At 45.3% G+C, this 20,414-nt stretch overlaps 3 protein-coding genes across 4 annotated transcripts; all 3 read right to left on the reverse strand.

Annotated features, from left to right (window-relative positions):
- Positions 1–18: 18 nt before the first annotated feature.
- rad51c (RAD51 paralog C) lies at positions 19–20,232 on the reverse strand. 2 transcript variants are annotated; one of them, XR_004614534.1, is made up of 7 exons: positions 20,185–20,232; positions 19,610–19,799; positions 19,272–19,500; positions 18,933–19,149; positions 18,281–18,855; positions 16,790–16,796; positions 19–31 (listed from the first exon to the last, which is right to left on the reverse strand). XR_004614534.1 is itself a non-coding variant. In XM_034591612.1 (5 exons), the coding sequence occupies exons 2-5, from the start codon at positions 19,725–19,727 to the stop codon at positions 18,421–18,423; spliced, it is 999 nt and encodes a 332-aa protein (XP_034447503.1). In that variant the 5' UTR covers positions 19,728–19,799; positions 20,185–20,232; the 3' UTR covers positions 18,279–18,420. The 2 variants fall into 2 exon arrangements, 1 of the variants encoding a protein (XP_034447503.1); XM_034591612.1 differs by lacking the exons at positions 19–31; positions 16,790–16,796 and having other exon boundaries at positions 18,279–18,855.
- Positions 784–2,494, reverse strand: tsr2 (TSR2 ribosome maturation factor). Its single transcript, XM_034591620.1, is given in 6 exon segments — positions 784–1,123; positions 1,125–1,163; positions 1,453–1,611; positions 1,688–1,779; positions 1,950–2,040; positions 2,344–2,494. Coding segments are annotated over 6 exon segments (519 nt in total). The 5' UTR covers positions 2,422–2,494; the 3' UTR covers positions 784–1,063.
- Positions 4,432–17,116, reverse strand: grm6a (glutamate receptor, metabotropic 6a). Its single transcript, XM_034591584.1, is given in 19 exon segments — positions 4,432–4,563; positions 6,228–6,332; positions 6,429–6,569; positions 7,802–7,951; positions 8,088–8,249; positions 8,359–8,594; positions 8,672–8,936; positions 10,776–10,898; positions 11,008–11,147; positions 11,314–11,514; positions 11,610–11,750; positions 11,881–12,035; positions 12,118–12,143; positions 12,145–12,212; positions 12,215–12,253; positions 13,391–13,427; positions 13,429–13,608; positions 15,270–15,899; positions 17,030–17,116. Coding segments are annotated over 17 exon segments (2,736 nt in total). The 5' UTR covers positions 15,852–15,899; positions 17,030–17,116; the 3' UTR covers positions 4,432–4,563; positions 6,228–6,242.
- Positions 20,233–20,414: the final 182 nt, after the last annotated feature.

Raw genomic sequence — 20,414 nt, forward strand, 5'->3', positions numbered from 1 at the left:
TGAATTCTACAGTTTTCTGCTTATTTCTGTTCTATTTCTAATGAATCCACTGGTTTGTTGAATCCCGCTGATTAACACAGATTTCTGTTGATCTGTTTCTACTGATTCCTGTTGAATTCTGCTGGTTTCTTCATTTTAAAACTTGTCATTTGACTGAATTCTGTTTTTCTGCTGAATTCTGTCACTGTCTTCTGCTGATTTCTCCTGAGTCTGACTGCTCCTGTATGAAACCTGTGAGAATATAATTATTGGTTATTGATAAGGATTTCTGATCCTCCTCGATGAGTGTACTGTAGCCGACCCTCTCACCGACTGACCAGTCCTGATCTCTGTAGCTGAGTTGTCCTCAGATGACCTCTGACCTCTTCACCTGTTTCTGTTCTGACGATTAGTGCCTTGGCCCCGCCCCTCCTACCTGTCACATGACGTGTGTTTGAACAATGTGTTCTGTGAAAATAAAGTTTCATCAGAGATTGTCTGAGACCTTTGACCCTCAGGAATCAACCTGCCAACCTTGACAGGACAGGAGGGTCTTCCTACTGCCCTCTGCTGGTGAGATCATCCCAACACGTTAAACTTAAATCTGCAATGACAGTTTGATCAATCAATGATGAATCAATGGGGGGGGGGCAGTAATATATATTACATATTGAATATCAATTCAACTGAAAATCTGTCGCTGGTGTTCAAGCTGGACAATCGAGTATTGATGAATGATTGAGGTTAGTCAGCTCAACATTTCTTATGTTTAAATTGGAGCTTTGATTATAAAGTGAACGTCTGAGCAACAATAATAATAATTTTATTATGAAACAGACGTTCTCCTAACTGAGAACCACAGGAAACACGAGTAAAAGTTTCTTCAGTTCGTGTGTGAGTCTTTTCTCAGGTGGACACGACCTCATTTAATCCAGAACTGAACCAGGACTCGAAGACGCTCGGACATGGCAGCAGACGCTGGAGAGACGCCATCATGGTCCAGCGCTGAAGGAGGAGGAGTCTGTTTGACACGTCTTCCTGGTGGTCAAAGGTCAACAGTTCATTCTGCTCTTCATCCTCCTCTTCACTTCTTTCTGACGACCGTCCAGCCGTCTTCTTCTTCCTGAGGAGGAGGAGGGGGGGGGTGGAGGGTTGTGTGTTGTGGACGAGTCACAGTCCATCGCCTTGAGGGAGAGAGAGAGTTCATCTTCACTTAAAAGATTAATGAAATGATCAATCAATTCTATTTTGGATTTCGACATTTACAACCAATAAACATCAGAGACGAGTCACATGATCCTGAACCAGGACTCGGGATCAACGCAGGTTAAGGTGTCGCTGTGCGACAGTTGTAGGTTACCATGGTAACCTGTGCCACAGTATTTCAGATTGTGTAGAACTGCAGTAAAAAGGACAGGATACGAAGACACAAAGTGGAAAAGTTATAACTTCAGATATGCGTTCTTCGCGTACCTGTGTCTCAGCATCGCTCTCTTCGTCAGACTGTGTGGGCGGAGCTGTGACCTTTGCCCTCTGACTCTTCTTCTGTGTCAGAGTGCTGATGGTGTGTTGGAGCTGCTGTAGCGCCCCCTGCCGCCACTGACTGAACATCTGCAGCAGACTGATGGACACCTGCACAGGTGGAAGAGCAAATTTTTGGGTCTAATCAGGTGTGTGTGTGTGTGTGTGTGTGTGCGTGCGTGCATACCTGAGGTAAACTCCCATCATCCACCACTGTGTCAAACTCCTGATTCATCAGTTCAGCAATGAAGTCCTCAACCTCACACTGCTGCAGGTCAGCTACACACACACACACACACAGTAACTTCACTTCAGGTTGTTCACATGATTCAGGTTAATAAAGTTTTCAGCCTCACAGATCAATAATCATTTCTCTTCTCATCTTGTGACCATGTTGCTTTAATGAATTGAACAGAGCACTCGGGTGAATGGTTGCCATGGTTACTTACCGTTGTCATGGAAATACTGCTGAACAACATCCACCATCCAATCAGCTTTCTGCTGCGCGTACACGCCCCCGAACCCGTTATCCACCGCGATCTGAGGAACACACGCAGACAAACAGGTGCCGATGTAAACTCACACAAACTGGAGTCAAACTGGATTAGAACTAAAGTGAAATTGGTTTGGAAATGAATCAAACCCGGATGTAAACACCAGTGTCTAACAAGGCCTTTATAAAAACAACCCGTCTATGAAGCTAACAGCTAATCCTGTAGCATGTTAGCTTTAACGGCTCATCTGAGCCGCAGTAGCGGTCATTTCACGTCTGTCTCACGGTCTCCACCTGTCTGTCTGTCTGTCTGTCTGTGGTGTGTGTGTGTCTGTGTGTGTGTGTGTTACCTGGAGAACGGGCCACGTGTGAAGAGCCGCTCTTACTCCCTCAGTGAAGAGTTCACGTGAAGCTGCGGCGGCCGCCATATTGGATTCATCAGACACGATGAGTCGAGTGAAGAGAGAGACACAGGATCAGACATGAAAAGTCGATCCGAATCTGAACCATAGAAACAGGTTTATATTCGATACAGTTAAATACAGTCTGAACCATAGACTGTATACAAAGACTATAATATAGACTATATAACCAGGGTTGTATATAATCTATATTATAGATATAATGTATAGAATTGTATATAATCTATATTATAGATATAATGTATAGAATTGTATATAATCTATATTATAGATTATATACAACCCTGGTTATACAGTCTGAACTACAGACGTTTTTTACATTTTTATACAGATTTCTCGTTTTTATTTCTTTTACCTCTATTAATATCTTTACCTCTTATATTCTGCTCTTTTTAATCTTTTTAATTTGCTTGAAATGTTTTTCAATCAATTATATTCTCACATTTATTGTACATGTGTTTCTGTTGTTTTTAATATTCCTGTACTGCACCATGAAATGTGCTTTATAAATAAAGCTGCCTGGCCTATGGTTCTAGTCTTTCTGACCTCAGGTCTAAACCGTCCGTCGTTTGGGTGTAAACTGTCCGTCTTGCTTTGGGCTCTGACCTCTGACCTCAACCCTCGTGCAGGGTCAGAGGTGATCATGATCTCCACAGCAGGATGATCTCCACAGCCGAGCAGGAGAAGATCTTCAGGATGGAGGAGGAGACCTGAATTTCAGCAGCTGTCTCAGGTGAGATCCTTTCACCAGCACCTCTGTGACTCTGATCAACATCTGTCAGACGAGTTTCCAACAGATCGAACTTTGTCGAATCTCTCGACTGTTCCATGCTCAACTGCTTATGAAATTAAATTCATTTAATATCTTTCAACGTGACCAGGACATGTTTACAGTGACGTGGATTCACTCGAATACAGATTCCCTCTTGAAAAGACAACTTTCAATCTTAGAAAAAATATTTAACATCTGAAAACTTTATGAAAATTTAGCAGCCTAATCTTTGTCTTCTGACATGTTACGATGTTTCTATAGAGATGTGATCACCTCAGATTAAACAGCCTCTTTAAACCAGATAACACTGGTTAGTGCAGAGTAATGTAAAGTGTCTTTGTGTCACTGACGCCCCCTTGTGTTTCATTTTTTACTTTCTTGTACACATTTGCATTTGTTGTTATCATTGTGTTCTACATATCTGCTTAAAATCTGAAAACAAAATATAAAAAAAGAAACGTGATACTGTCGTAGAGAATGGAGCTTAATGAAGGCACAAGATCAAAGTGTTTCGGTGATATCACCATCTCATTTATTCATATTTGTCGTTTCTATAACTCACATTGAACAAATATTTTGAGAACTTGTTGTTTTTATTAAACACTTTATATTGTTGATATTGTGACATCATTGAAAAGTAGCAACAACATGAAAAGATGTATTTTTTCTATTTCACAGTGTCATTCACAGTTTGGAAGAATCAAGATGTTGAACAAACACGTTATGTTTTCACTTATTTTTAGAAAACATTCAAATTTAAGAAGCTAAATCTTTTCTTAAAGACTCCTCACACTGATCAGTTATCAAAATAGTTTATTACTCGATTAATAAATCAATATTAATTGATTAATCGATGCAGGTTGTTCCATCTTTAATGTCCCAAAAAGAGTTGATTTAAAAGCAGTTTTACATTTCAGCCACCAGGAGGAGGTGTTGTCCCACACACCACCTCCACGAGCTCAGTGCTGATAAAACACGTATGTGCTCAGTTTGTGAAAATCACATTGAAACCACAGACATGTATTTGTCTCATGTTGTATAACACGTGCAGTTTGCTCCATATTCACAAATCTCAACTTCTCCATCTTCCCTAGAAACAATAGAACATTCAGTCTGATTTTCAAAAACAAAATGAGGAGGAGCTGGATTCTAATGTGATTCTACGTCAGGCAAAAAAAGTGCATTCAGAAGTTCAGATTCCTCATCATCAAATGTGTTGATTTCTCAAATGAATTCAAGTCGAATATAAAATCCTTAAAGTCAGTTAAAGAAATAAAAGCCTGTTTCACATTATTCACTTTTCTCTGCTTCTTCAAAAACACAACAATCTTCACGATGATGATGTCATCAGGCTCTTCACAGGGATTGGTCAACAGCTACCTGAGAGGAGAGAAGAAAAACAACAGGTGTGTTTCCAGATGTTTGGTCACATCTCATCACTTTGATCAGTAACAGCAGCTGACCAGCAAGAACATCTGGAACCTTCTCAAGAACACCGTTAACCTCCTCAACAACATCTGGAACCTCCTCAAGAACATCTGGAACCTCCTCAAGAACATCTGGAACCTCCTCAACAACATCTGGAACCTCCTCAGGAACACCTGGAACATGCTCAAGAACACCTGGAACCTTCTCAAGAAGATCAAGAACCTCCTCAAGAACACCTGGAACCTCCTCAACAACATCTGGAACCTTCTCAAGAACATCAAGAACCTCCTCAAGAACACCTGGAACCTCCTCAAAAGCACCTGGAACCTCCACAAGAACATCTGGAATCTTCTCAAGAACATCCTTAATTTCCCTCAGGATCAATAAAGTATCTTTCTATCTGGAACCTTCTCAACAACACCAGTAACCTCTTCAAGGACTCAAGTCAAACTCCCTAGAACAGGACAACGTGACACACCTGACTGTTGTGGATGATGGTTCCATTCCCTGATGAGAAAATGGTGTAAGTGGACTTTTGCTTCTCTAGTCTGGTCTGTTTTAACGACCACGTCACACAGTGACCTCACAACAGGTCAATATGCATCATCCAATCAGATCAACATGTGGAGGAGCCGGGGATCAAACCACCGACCTTCTGATCAGTGAACGCCACGTGCTTGCTGCTGAACCACATGAAGAAGACAAAGATAAACATCCACACTTCAGTTCCACTTCCTGTCTGATTCTTTACCAACGACCACACGAAAAAATTTAAAATGTGAGCTCTTCTCACAGTGAAGCTTCAACCTGCAGGGTTAGTGCCTTGCTCCTGAGCACTCAGAGCAACTGAGCCGTGAACATCAACATGAATCTTTAACATGAAGCTGAAATATTCATCAGAGTTTCCAGAAATATCTGCAGCAGCTTCCAGGAGTCAGGACTCATCTCATCCTTTTCCATAAACACATGTGAGCTCCACTCATGGGCTTCATGAGGACAAACAAAGAAAGATGGACGACACGTTTAAAGAATGAAGCCAAAATATCTCTGATACCAACGTGGCCATCTTGTGCTGATGATTTGGAGTCAGTCTGTGCTGTAGTGATTGGGAAGTGGAGCCGTCCACAAACGCTCTCGACCAATCAGGAGTCAGTTTCAGCCCGTTTTTATATCATCAAATAACTAATTAAAACCAAACTGATCAGAAACATGAACATTTGAACCTCAGTGAGATAAGAACGACCTGAAATGACAGAAACCATCTTTGACAAACATTTATTTAACGTCTACTTTGATTTTCTTGTCTGATCCATGTCCCATCTGCTAACAAGGTGGAGGCGGGTTTATGACCTTTACTGCAGCCAGCCACCAGGGGGCGATCAATATAATTTGGGAGCTGTCATGTCGTCCATCTTTATTTACAATCTGTGATGAATCAGATTTTCAGATATTGGATCATAAATCAAATCTATTGATCAAATCAAATTTTGATCAGATGAACATTTTTTGAAGTTAACATGAAAATCTGAAAATCCTTTTATCATAACCTGATACAAGTGTGTCAGTGTGTACAGGTGTGTGTCAAGGTGTGTGTACAGGTGTGTGTCTGTACCTGTAGTTTGTCGTATCACTGTGTTCTGTCAGGTACTATCTTTGTTTCTCCATTTTGTTTGTCATTTAATGATTTTTGAGACAATCTGGCAACTTGGGCGACCACCTGCAACACAATGACAACACAACTGTCAGACTTACATACAACACAACAACAACACAATAACACAACAACACCAACAGGTGACAGTGTGTATGGAACCTTGATGCTCCTCTTCCTCTTCTGGACGTTCTGCTCAGGATGGAAAACGATGACGTAAACCTTCGGCACGTAGAGCATCCCGAGAGACACGGACGCACTGAGCGACATCGACACGGTCAGAGTCGCCGTCTGGATGAACATCTGGAGGAACAGAGATGGACACCATGACAGAGAACATCCTGAAGAACGTCCCGAAGAACATCCCGAAGAACATTCTGAAGAACGTCCTGAAGAACGACTAAAGAACGACTAAAGAACGACTAGAACCTCCACAGTAAGTATAGAACATGAACAGTGACGTCATCGTTCACAGGTTCAGGTTAAAGTTAAATGACGCAGATCTTGAACCAATCAGGAGAAACATGATTCAGTTTCAGAAGGTGCTTTGACGTCCAGGTGTTGATGTAGAGAATCACTGAGAACAGCAGGGGGCGGTGTTGGGTTTGGTGGAGATGTAAAGTTGAGTGTTGTTGGTGACAGTGAATCTGGATTCAAAATGACCTCTGACCTCTGACCCATTTAGATGAATAGAAGTGGTCTCAACACTGAACCATGGGGAACACCGTCTGTAACTGCTGCTGATGTAGACCAGTAAATCACCACACACACACACACACACACACACACACACACACACACACACACACACACACACACACACACACACACACACACACACACACACACCACACACACACACACACACACACACACACATTTGTGAGAGATTTATTTTATTTTCTCTCTTTGTCTATTTCCTTACATCCACTGGACTCATAATTCATATCAAACATGTTCTGATGTTTATTATTAATTCATAAACTTAATAAGTTTTAATGGGACTATGTTTTTATGACCCGAGGTCGTTAATGCAGAATTAACATTGTCTGAGAAATATGATTTAACTTCAAAGCTTATTGGTTCACTGATCTGTTTGTTGTGAACCACAGGAATCCACATAAAACCATATAAATCCCACGAGTCCAGATCACTTTGCTCTAAAAGTCTCTGTGAATAACAGACGTGTTTCCGTCTGTTTCCCTTCACGTTATTTTTGGCTCTTTTTTTTTATCTGCGGCTCTTTAAACGTTGGTTTTAATAAAGTTATTATTCTCTAATTTCATCCTGTGCTGGATTATAATCTGTTTAATCTGCACTCAGTGTCTAATCCTGCAGTCGTTTATCTGTCGTCCCTCCCTGAACTCACACTGAACCAAAACCACATGAACCAAAACCACATGAACCAAAACCACATGAACCAAAACCACATGAACCAAAACCACATGAACCAAAACCACATGAACCAAAACCACATGAACCAAAACCACATGATCAGAAACCACATGAACCAAAACCGGTTACTATGGTCTCACCTTCTCAGTGGACTGGGTGGTGCCAAAGAAGATCGGTACGAAAGCGAGCCAGACGATGCAGGTGGTGTACATCGTGAACCCGATCGGCTTCGCTTCATTAAACGTCTCCGGGACACCACGACTCTTCACTGCATACACTGTACACGTTACCTAGCAACAAGAACGATATAGGTTACTTAGCAACAAGGCCTGTTCAGCCTTCAACAGGTTGTTTGTTCAGGAGGGTCTGAAACTGTGGTCGTCAATAACAGATCAATAACAGATCAATAACAGATCAATACGTTACCATGAGCACGATACTGTAGCTGAGGCAGCCGATGATTGACAGGTCAGACATGTCACACTTCAGGATGCCTCTGGCATAATCAGGGTTTGGGGGGCGGAGCTCCTCATAGTCAATGATGGTGTGAGGGGGGATGACGGCGAACCACACAAACACACCTAGGACCTGACACACACACACACACGCACACACGCACACGCACACACATGAACCTATGTCATGTGACCAGCTGTTGCTGCACTAACGGGAGGTCATGTGACACCTGAGCACTCACCTGGACGCAGACGAGGATGAAAGTGATGGCGAGCTGGGAGGTGGGGCTGATGAATTTGGGCGGGGTCACTGACTTCTTGCCCTGCTCGAAGATGCGGTAGATGCGGTTGGTTTTGGTCAACATGGCGGAGTAGGTGATGGCCATGCCGAGGCCCAGCAGGAGGCGCCGGAACGCACAAACCACCGCACCTGGCTCCGCGATCATCAGGAAAGTGATCAGGTAGATCAGGAAGATTCCTGCAAACACAGAGAGAGACAGGTGATGTCATCCTCACTGCTGATGACATGACTGCTGACATCAGGTGAGCATTTACCTGTCAGTAGAACATAGCTGAGCTCTCGACCTGACGCCCTGACGATGGGCGTGTCGTTGAAGCGGATGAAGGTGATGACCACTGCGCTGGTTGCTAAGATACCCAGCATGGCGAGGGAGGCAGGAACTAGAGCCCAGGGGGAGTTCCACTCCAGTTTGATGATCGGCGTCGGACGACACGTGGTTCTGTTCGGGGCGGGACGCATGTCTGATGGACACATCTCACAGGTAAACTCATCCAGCTGGTACTGGTACCCATCACAGAGCTGCAGACAGGTCAGAGAGAGAGAGAGAGACGGGTCAGAGAGAGAGAGAGACGGGTCAGAGAGAGCGAGAGAGAGAGACAGGTCAGAGAGAGAAAGAGACAAGTTAGAGGGATGAGGGACAGGTTAGAGAGAGAGAGAGAGAGAGAGAGAGAGAGAGAGAGAGAGAGACAGGTCAGAGAGAGAGAGAGAGAGAGAGAGAGAGAGAGAGAGAGAGAGAGAGAGAGAGAGAGACAGGTCAGAGAGAGAGAGAGAGAGAGAGAGAGAGAGAGAGAGAGAGAGAGACAGGTCAGAGAGAGAGAGGGAGAGAGAGAGATGGGTCAGAGAGAGAAAGAGACAAGTTAGAGAGATGAGGGACAGGTTAGAGAGAGAGAGAGAGAGAGAGAGAGAGACAGAGAGAGAGAGAGAGAGAGAGACAGAGAGAGAGAGAGAGAGAGAGAGAGAGAGAGACAGAGAGAGAGAGAGACAGAGAGAGAGAGAGAGAGAGACAGAGAGAGAGAGAGAGACAGAGAGAGAGAGAGAGACAGAGAGAGAGAGAGAGACAGAGAGAGAGAGAGAGAGAGAGAGAGAGAGAGAGAGAGAGACAGAGAGAGAGAGGTTAGAGAGAGAGAGAGAGAGAGAGACAGGTCAGAGAGAGAGAGGGAGAGAGAGAGATGGGTCAGAGAGAGAAAGAGACAAGTTAGAGAGATGAGGGACAGGTTAGAGAGAGAGAGAGAGAGAGAGAGAGAGACAGAGAGAGAGAGAGAGACAGAGAGAGAGAGAGAGAGAGAGAGAGAGAGAGAGAGAGAGACAGAGAGAGAGAGAGAGAGAGAGAGACAGAGAGAGAGAGAGAGAGAGAGAGAGAGAGAGAGACAGAGAGAGAGAGAGAGAGAGAGAGAGAGAGAGAGAGAGAGAGAGAGAGACAGGTCAGAGGAGAGAGAGGGAGAGAGAGAGATGGGTCAGAGAGAGAAAGAGACAAGTTAGAGAGATGAGGGACAGGTTAGAGAGAGAGAGAGAGAGAGAGAGAGAGACAGAGAGAGAGAGAGAGAGAGACAGAGAGAGAGAGAGAGACAGAGAGAGAGAGAGACCGAGAGAGAGAGAGAGACAGAGAGAGAGAGAGAGAGAGAGAGAGAGAGAGAGAGACAGAGAGAGAGAGAGAGACAGAGAGAGAGAGAGAGAAGAGAGAGAAGAGAGAGAGAGAGAGAGAGAGGAGAGAGACAGGTCAGAGAGAGAGAGAGAGAGAGAGGGAGAGAGACAGGTCAGAGAGAGAGAGAGAGAGAGAGAGAGAGAGAGAGAGAAAGAAAGAGACAGGTTAGAGAGAGAGAGAGAGAGAGAGAGAGAGAGAGAGGGAGAGAGACAGGTCAGAGAGAGAGAGAGAGGGAGAGAGACAGAGAGAGAGAGAGAGAGAGAGAGGGAGAGAGAGACAGAGAGAGAGACAGAGAGAGAGAGAGAGAGAGAGAGAGGGAGAGAGAGAGAGACAGAGAGAGAGAGAGAGAGAGACAGAGAGAGGGAGAGAGAGAGAGACAGAGAGAGAGAGAGAGACAGAGAGAGAGAGAGAGGAGAGAGAGAGAGAGACAGACAGAGAGAGAGAGAGAGAGACAGAGAGAAGAGAGAGAGAGACAGGTAAGACTCCACCTACAGAGTTTGAATCAATCAGATTAAATGATTGCACAGCCCTTATTCACAGTTTGTCTCAGAGGCTTTAACAAAGTGTGACATCCTCTGTTCTTTACCCTCAACAAGAGTAAAACTACTAAAAACCTCTTAACAGGGTAAAAAGCCTGTTTGTCTGTTCTGCTGTTAGTTCTGCTTCTTGGGTACTGCTAACCCTAAACATGACAGACAGACAGGTACATGTCTCACCTCACAGTGCCAGCAGCAGGGAACTCCCTTCACCATCTTCTTCCTCTCTCCTGATTTACAAGGAAAACTACAGACGGAGTCAGGAACTAATTTATCTCCACCAGACCACTGCATGTCCTCCAACTGACCCCGAGAGACAGACAGGTCAGAGAGAGAGAGAGAGCGAGAGAGACAGGTCAGAGAGACAGACAGGTGGAAAAGCAGACAGTATCTGGATTAGTCCGTTTCCTACATTAAGTCTCAGGTTATTGGTCCACTGGCCGATGACACGGTATTCAGGGTGGCTGTGATTGGTCAGCTGAAACTGGAAGATGTCATAACGACCAGGAGCGTCTCCATTCTCATTGAACAGAACACTGGTACCTGCACTTCCTGTTTGAGAGACAGACAGGTAGAGACAAACAGGCAAGAAACTATACAACCTAATATTATATTTATAATCTACGATCTATAAGGTGTTTATCCTACAGGAGGGATTTGATTGGCCGCTGCTCTACATCTCGGAAGTTGCTCTGACGTATGTTTGTATTTTTGTCACCGTTGAAGTTGACGGCTCTGATGTAGTCGAGCAGCGAGCGTCCCTCCACAGGGTCCATGCTGCTGCAGACGCCGCCGCTGCCCGGACACAGGTTCTGAAGCATGCTGTGCAGAGCGTGAGCAACAGCGTAAACTGCGTCAATCACAAACTGAACCTTCCCTTCCTGCTCGTAGGACGAGTCCCGACCAATCCGCTCATCACCTGCAGGGACACGCATGACGTCACATGACATCACACACACACCTGTAACAGTTTCTGTCTGTGCCCAGGCCCCGCCCCCTCAGATGTGGTCGTACCTGTACATTTCTTCTTTTCAGGGTCCAGTTTGATTCCAGGTCGCGTCAGTTTACACCTGAAGTCGTCTTCCCAGAACTCAGCGAACCAGATGTTCCTGCGATTGTTCTCCAGAGAACGAGTCGTGAAGTACTGATCGAAGCCTGAACAACCCACACACCCAATGATACACAATAATATACACACACAACAATAACACACACAATAATACCCACACAATGATACACACAGTAACCCACACACACAATGATGTTTTGTCGTTAATATCTTTACCGTCGATCGACACTCGTTTCGGCAGGATGGTGACGGCGCCCTCAGCGACGTCTTCCAGCTCTGTGATTGCGGAGGTTTTCGCCCCCCAGCTGTCTGAACCCACAAACAGGAAGTGACCCGTCAGGTTAGCACGCTTGGCTGCCTCTAGGACACGCCTACCAGAAATAAAGAGGAGGAGTCAGTGTGGTAACCATGGTGATGTGATGGCGTGTCAATTTGTTGGTTACGTGTTTTTACTTGATGTCGTCTTCGTTGGCGAAGATGAATGACGCCTCTGGCGTTACTCGTCTCCATGAGACGTCTGATGATCTTATCGACTCTCCCGCTGTCGGCTCGCGAGGAATCTTCACTGACTGAGCAATGCACACCCCACCTGAGAGAGAGAGAGACAGGTAAGACCCCACCTAGAGGAGAGAGAGACAGGTAAGACCCCACCTGAGAGAGAGAGAGACAGGTAAGACTCCACCTGACAGAGAGAGAGACAGGTAAGACTCCACCTGACAGAGAGAGAGACAGGTAAGACCCCACCTGAAGAGAGAGAGAGACAGGTAAGACTCCACCTGAGAGAGAGAGAGACAGGTAAGACTCCACCTGACGAGAGAGAGACAGGTAAGACCCCACCTGAAGAGAGAGAGACAGGTAAGACCCCACCTGAGAGAGAGAGAGACAGGTAAGACTCCACCTGAGAGAAGAGAGACAGGTAAGACCCCACCTGACAGAGAGAGAGACAGGTAAGACCCCACCTGACAGAGAGAGAGACAGGTAAGACTCCACCTGACAGAGAGAGAGACAGGTAAGACCCCACCTGAGAGAGAGAGAGACAGGTAAGACCCACCTGACAGAGAGAGAGACAGGTAGACTCCACCTGAGAGAGAGACAGGTAGACCCCACCTGACAGAGAGAGAGACAGGTAGACCCCACCTGAGAGAGAGAGAGACAGGTAAGACTCCACCTGACAGAGAGAGAGACAGGTAAGACTCCACCTGACAGAGAGAGAGAGACAGGTAAGACCTCCGTACCTGACAGAGAAGAGAGAGACAGGTAAGAATCCACCTGAAGACTCCACCTGACAGAGAGAGAGAGACAGGTAAGACTCCACCTGACAGAGAGAGAGACAGGTAAGACACCCACCTGACAGAGAGAGAGACAGGTGAAAGACTCCACCTGACAGAGAGAGAGACAGGTAAGACTCCACCTGACAGAGAGAGAGACAGGTAAGACTCCACCTGACAGAGAGAGAGAGACAGGTAAGACCCCACCTGACAGAGAGAGAGACAGGTAAGACTCCACCTGACAGAGAGACAGGTAAGACTCCACCTGACAGAGGGACAGACAGGTAAGACTCCACCTGACAGAGGGAGAGACAGGTAAGACCCCACCTGACAGAGAGAGAGACAGGTAAGACTCTACCGTGACAGAGAGAGAGACAGGTAAGACCCCACCTGACAGAGGGGAGAGACAGGTAAGACTCCACCTGACAGAGGACAGACAGACAGGAAGTGAACCTTACCGGCCTCTCTGGAGATCTGCATGAAGGCGTCGACGCCAGCTCTCTCCGTAGTTTCCCTCCGAGGCTAACGTGGACACGTAGTTCCAGCCCAGAGCTCGGACGATGTCCAGCATGGCCTGAGCCTGGTACGAGTCCGGAGGAACCACCCGAGAGAAGAAGTCATAACGGTTGTTGTCACTGAGCTCCGGAGCCGTGGAGGCGTAACTCACCTGAGGAATCTGAGACAGATCAATTATCAATAATCAGAAAATATAGACTGAGGATCCGGAGATCGATCATCTGGGTCACTTCATTCAGGCTGAAACCTTCAAACACCTGAGGTTTCAGTTGGTTTGTGGTGTCAATCTGATCACAACACAAGGTCTCACACACACACACACACACTGACTGAGCAATGCACACCCCACCTGAGAGAGAGGAGGAGACAGGTAAGACCCCACCTGAGAGAGAGAGACAGGTAAGACTCCACCTGACAGAGAGAGAGACAGGTAAGACTCCACCTGACAGAGAGAGAGACAGGTAAGACCCCACCTGAGAGAGAGAGAGACAGGTAAGACTCCACCTGAGAGAGAGAGAGACAGGTAAGACCCCCCTGACAGAGAGAGAGACAGGTAAGACCCCACCTGAGAGAGAGAGAGACAGGTAAGACTCCACCTGACAGAGAGAGAGACAGGTAAGACTCCACCTGAGAGAGAGAGAGACAGGTAAGACTCCACCTGACAGAGAGACAGGTAAGACTCCACCTGACAGAGGGGACAGACAGGTAAGACTCCACCTGACAGAGGGAGAGACAGGTAAGACCCCACCTGACAGAGAGAGAGACAGGTAAGACTCTACCTGACAGAGAGAGAGACAGGTAAGACCCCACCTGACAGAGGGAGAGACAGGTAAGACCCCACCTGACAGAGAGAGAGACAGGTAAGACTCTACCTGACAGAGAGAGAGACAGGGTAAGACCCCACCTGACAGAGGGAGAGACAGGTAAGACTCCACCTGACAGAGGACAGACAGACTTCATTCAGGCTGAAACCTTCAAACACCTGAGGTTTCAGTTGGTTTGTGGTGTCAATCTGATCAACACCACAAGGTCTCACACAACACACACACACAACACACACACACCACACACACACACACACACACACACCACACACACAGAGGATTAGTGTTGTGCAACAGCCTGAATGTGTGTCACAGCTTCAATACAACAAATAACAATCACATTAGTGTGTGTGTGTGTGTGTGTGTGTGTGTGTGTGTGTGTGCAGATTAATAAAGGACTCCACGTTAAAAAGCTCCTCCTCCTATCTTTATCATCATCTTCATCATCACTTTCATCTTCTGATGATGTCATAGATAAAGATACATCATCAGCTGATGTATCTTTATAAACAGTTTTCTTACCTTAGGATTTTAACGTTTCATCAAACTAAACTTTTTACTTTGGATTCACATGGAACCTGTTTCTAACCAGAGATGGTTACCAGGGTTACCAACAACCTTCTCATGACCTCAGACGCGTCGCTACACTCGTCCTGATGGATCTCAGTGACATCATCACCATCGTGGAGATTCTGTGACTGACTGAAACATGATGTTGATAAAAGAACAACATGTGAAACAGTGAAGTTTATAATGGAGTTCCACAAGGCTCTGTACTAGGCCCCTCCTTTACATTACATTATCAGGAAGATCCACATGCGTGTTCATCATACAGGTAGAATACAGGTTACATGTAGGTTACATGTAGGTTACATGTAGGTTACATGTAGGTTATGCAGATGATGCACAGCTGTACTCATCCATGAATCTTCAGGAATGATCACCTGTAACTGACGATCAGTTACTGCTGGGTGGATGTTCACAGGTGTATTATTACCTCAAACAGGCGCAGGATGTTGGCGACCATGATGGACACGGAGCTGGCCGACGCTCCGATCACTCCCACCACTCGCTCCGGTTTGCGGATGATCGGCGGCTCCCCGTTGGAGCAGCGGATGTCGGACGTGTCTTTCTGGATCAGCGCCTGGACGAAGGTGAGCGACTGTTCCAGGGCGTAGGTGTCTCTGGAGCAGGTGTCCAGGATCCGGGCCCCCAGCGTGATGTTGGGCAGCAGATAGGGGTCGCTGTTGATTTGGTCCAGGGCGTACAACATGGCCTCCATGCGGTGGACCCCCTTCTCCTTCTTCAGCTCGCCGCAGGGCAGCCCGTGGGGGCCGCGGGCGTGGACGGGGAACAGCCCCCCCAGAGTGATGTCACCAGGTATCTTGATGGAGCGGGGGTGGAAGTGCTGGTGGGAGGCGCTCACCTGGGTCATCAGTCCACCAATCCAGAGCCAGAGAGACAGCAGGAGGCGGGGCCACAGGGACAGCTGATGAGGTGTTTGTCCAATCCAGAGGGAGACATAGTGATGATGATGTCGGAGGGGGAGGGGAAAGTGGGCAGGGCCTGATGATGTCATAATGTGATGCTGATGTTCAGCCGAGACTTTTCATCCTTCTGTGAACTCCTGTGGACGATCAATCAATCAATCAATCAATCAATCAATCAATCAATCAACCAACCAATCAACCCATCAACCAATCAACCAATCAATCAATCGATCGATTTAACGATTTGATCATTTGTTTTCGGTTGTTTAAACCTTTCATACGCATCTGATTTTAAAGGTTATTTTCTTATTATTACAAATACCCCCCCAGCCCTTTATTTGTATTACATTGCATGCAAATTCAATTCATGTAACTTTATTCAAACATTTTCTTCACCAACCAAAAATAAATTTCTATAATAACAAACTATCTGAATATTTGTCAGTTATTAAAATGAGTTAGAGAAGGAAATTATTATTATTATTATTATTATTATTAATAATGTCTTTTGTTATTATCATTATTACTGTGTTTTATCTTTGAGGAGGACAAACAGTTTGACCATGTGATCATCACATTCAACATGTCTTTAACAACTTACTGTAAATGATTCAATATTTTTATTTCATGATGTTGAATTTAATTCGTTAACTTGAACTATTTGCTATTATACAACTATTTGTTACATTAGTCAATTAGTTTGTTGAATTTAAATCAATAAAACTAAAAATCAACCACAAACAAAAACTCAGATGAAGATATTTAACAAAACATTTTAAAACGATTTACACAACAAACAAAAAGAAAAACTACTGAAAATATTTCTGTCAGGTGAAATGGAAAAAGTGTTTCAGTGTTTTCCCGTTTCTCACATTATATTTTATTATATTATAACATGAACAGAAAATTATTAATATTTAGAACAAATAAAAGTCTCACAAACGGTTTTAAAAGTTGTTGATCATTGAATCAATCAGATCAATTGATGGATTATGGATCGATGTTTGGTTTATGAAACATCTGCGACAGAAAACCTGATGTTTAATTGATGAATCTACAAACAGCTGCTGATCTTCTCTATTGATGAATTGATTGAAGGAGCGTGTGGAATAAATGTGATTGATCTGATGTCTCCTGATCATCAATAATCAATTATTTCATTAATATTCAATAAGTTTAATGAGATTCATATTTAATCCGTTTAATGACTCAGGTTCATTCACATTATCTTTAATCACGGTCTCCTCTGGTTTCCATAGTAACTCACCGGAGCCCGTCTCCTCCCGGTCTGACCTCAGTCCTGGATCCGCTCAGCGATGCTCGGCTCCGGGCGTCGCTCCGCAGAAAGCCGCCGGTGAAACTCCGCTGAGTCCCGGTGAGTCCGTGATGAAGCTCCGGTCCCCCCCCCCCCCCCCCCCCCCGTCCCCTCCCTCCTCCTCCAATCAGTGAAGGTCTGAACACCTCTCTCTCTTTAATTAATTCTGCTGTGTGTGTGTGTGTGTGTGTGTGTGTGTGTGTGTGTGTGTGTGTGTGTGTGTGTGTATGTGTGTGTGTGTGTGTGTGTGTGTGTGTGTATGTGTGTGTATGTGTGTGTGTGTGTGTGTGTGTGTGTGTGTGTGTGTATGTGTGTGTGTGTGTGTTGGTCGGTCCTTACAGGAAAACACCACAGTGACCTCTGCTGGTCACTTCCTGTCTGTGTTCACCTGCTCAGGTGTTGATAACAGCATCTGTTGCCATGGGAACAGCTGTCTGTGAGTATTCCGTTTAATATTGACTCAATAAATCGATATGAAACAGTGGCCAACAGCAATGCATGATGGGAGATTGAGTTTGTTTGTTGCACTTCAGCAGCTGAGTCTGTTTCAGGTTTAGTGAAAACTCTGAGTCGGTTGCTATAGCAACACAAAGCTAACCTGGTTGGAGGAGCAATCTGACATGTCGTCATCTTTTCAGTCAGAGACACAATAATCATTTCTGATTAACCGTCACTTCACAAACAACATCTTCTTTATTTAGTCGGGAATACTTTTACGTTGAAACAAATAAAGAAAAGCACCTGATGTGTTTCTGTCTGAGTCGGATATTTGACCTTCAGCTGCAACAGGAACAATCTACTTAGTTACATTGTAACTCATTGTGACTGTGATCTGAACGAGGCCAGTTGTCCGTGGAGGTGGGAGAACGCTCTCCCTCACTGTGAGAGGGTTAGAGTTACATTTATCATAGTATTATAGTATTATAATCATAGTATTAATACAGAGCACGACTGAATCATGTTATTAAGAGTGAACCTCAGTCACATCGTCTTTCAACATCAATCTGACTCAAGCGCATGTGGTGACTTTAAATTTAAAGATATTTAGGTGTTTTCAAATAGACAAAATTAAATATATTGTAAATATCACATATAATAAATATGAAATAGTGACAGTGTTGTGAAGGCAGAAATCTTTACCTGTTTTTGGCTTTGATGTTTAACTTATATAACAATAAAAGACTTTTCTGCAGAAAGAAAAACTTAATATTTATATTATTTACTTTACATTTGAATCAGTTTTAACATATTTACAGTCTGTTATTTATTTACAGTGAAACACATGAACATGTCCGAGCAGAATCGTCTCCCTCATCTTCAGATATTGAAAAACCTCCGACCAATCAGCAGGCTCCTGATTGGTCACTGTCTCTGAAGCCGTCTGAGGTGATCTGGTATTGGACGGTGGCGTCCGCGTGACTTGGAGATTTAACAACTGTTGCCAGGCGTTGTGACCCTGACCACTGTAGGAGGAGCCTGATGTTGGAGGCGTGGCCCCAGCTATCCCCAAGGGCAGGGACCAGCTGTGATTGGCTGCCCCGCACCCGTGTGGTCATCTGGTTGGTGATCACAACAGCAACAGTGTTTCTGGTTGCCATAGCAAAAAGCTGCTGGGCGAGGCCGTAGAGGAGGCGTGTCCTCTGTGACAGGTCGTCAAACCGTCTAAATGGAAATGCCACACTGTCAATCACCAGGAGGCGGACCCTCGGGTGATCTGACAGGAAGTCGGGCAGCAGGTGAAGCTCCGCCAGCAGCTCCACGTAGTCAAAACAATGCACCTGAGGGACAATCGACCAATCAGAATCAGTCTTAAACCTGAGTGACTTCTGTTACCATGTCGACCTGTTGTCATTACCAGGAAGATGTTGGACAGGATATCCTCCACGGTGAAAGTTGTCATGGCGACACGCTGCTCATCATCTTCGACCAATAAGGAGCAGTGTCTGACTGCGGCGGCGGCCACGTCGGTTACTCTCTGCAGCAGGAAGCTGCCCTCTGTGTCGATGTAGATCACCTGACCTCCGACCCCCCCGAAACACTGAGGCACCTGGACGTCCACCGCCAGCTGCAGACTGATCAACACAGAGGTCACATGATCAATGACATCATCAACCGTTTGTCAATAAAAACGGATCAAATTTGTGTGTGTGTGTGTGTGTGTGTGTGTGTGTGTGTGTGTGTGTGTGTGTCGGACCACAGTTGTGTTTTCCCGATTCCTGGCGTTCCACAGATTTCTGTTGTTTTCCCGACAGGAATTCCGCCGCTGAGCGCAGCGTCCAGTCGAGAGGAGAAGGTCACGATGCTCCTCGTCTCCGCCTCCTTCTGCAGGAGCTCCAGAGCAGTGAGAGAGACTGACGCCCCCCCCCCTTCACTCCTCACCGCCTGTAGCACCTCCAGCGCCTCCTGCTGGGACAGACCAGCCTCTGCAACATGTAAAACGAACAGTGATCAACTGGTATTGCATTAAAGAAGCTGTGTGAAGTAAAACCTGTGTTTATTTTAAACAGGGTTTGGTTGAAGTGTTTTCTTTACCTTGGCTGAGTTGTGGCGGGTGAAGGTGCAGAAGGTCAGAGGTGAACCGGAAACCAGCGGAGACCAGTTTCACCTTCACGTTAAGACTTAAACGTAAACTGGAAACTGAGCGAAGCATCTTCTTCTTCTTTAATGGTGGGTGGCACCTAACGTTTAAGGTGCATTAGCGCCACCTACTACAGCGTTGGGTCTGCAGGAATACATAAAACAATATGAAATCCTCTTCATTAATCCAGTTTCTTTTAAAAACTCAAACTTTATGTTTCCCTTCCTCAATTCTGAACACATGAACCTGACTTCTGTGTGTGTGTGATGTCGTCTGAGTGGAGTCTGGTACATCTGCTCTGCTGTGGGAGGACTGGAACCAGTGAGTCTGAACCCGTTTAATCTGGTTTTGCTCTGTCCACTGTAATGTATCATGTGTACATACTGGGATCTGCTGTGCTGCTGTGGTCCTGAATCTCCCCTCTTCCTTCTCCTGGCTCCTCATTCAGACCCTTTCAAACATCTCATCACAGCAGCTCATCTCTGTTCATTCAGCTCTGTATCAAACACAAACCTCAGGAAGTGTTTACCTGCTCTTCTTCTTCCTCTTCTTCACAACATGCCGCCATGAATCGTACATGCACACACTTCCGGTTGAAGATTTCAAAGTAAGAGTTCGACCTCGCTTTAACAAGTCGGAGACCATCCGTCACAAGTCTCTGAGAATCAAAGTTTGAATTTGATGAATTTATTTCACTGGATTATATTTAATTAATTAAATAAAAAATACTGAGAAGAACCCTCTAAGTCCCAGAGGAAC

The sequence above is a fragment of the Hippoglossus hippoglossus genome, chromosome 7 (genome assembly GCF_009819705.1).
Source record: "Hippoglossus hippoglossus isolate fHipHip1 chromosome 7, fHipHip1.pri, whole genome shotgun sequence".
Lineage (NCBI taxonomy): Eukaryota > Metazoa > Chordata > Actinopteri > Pleuronectiformes > Pleuronectidae > Hippoglossus > Hippoglossus hippoglossus.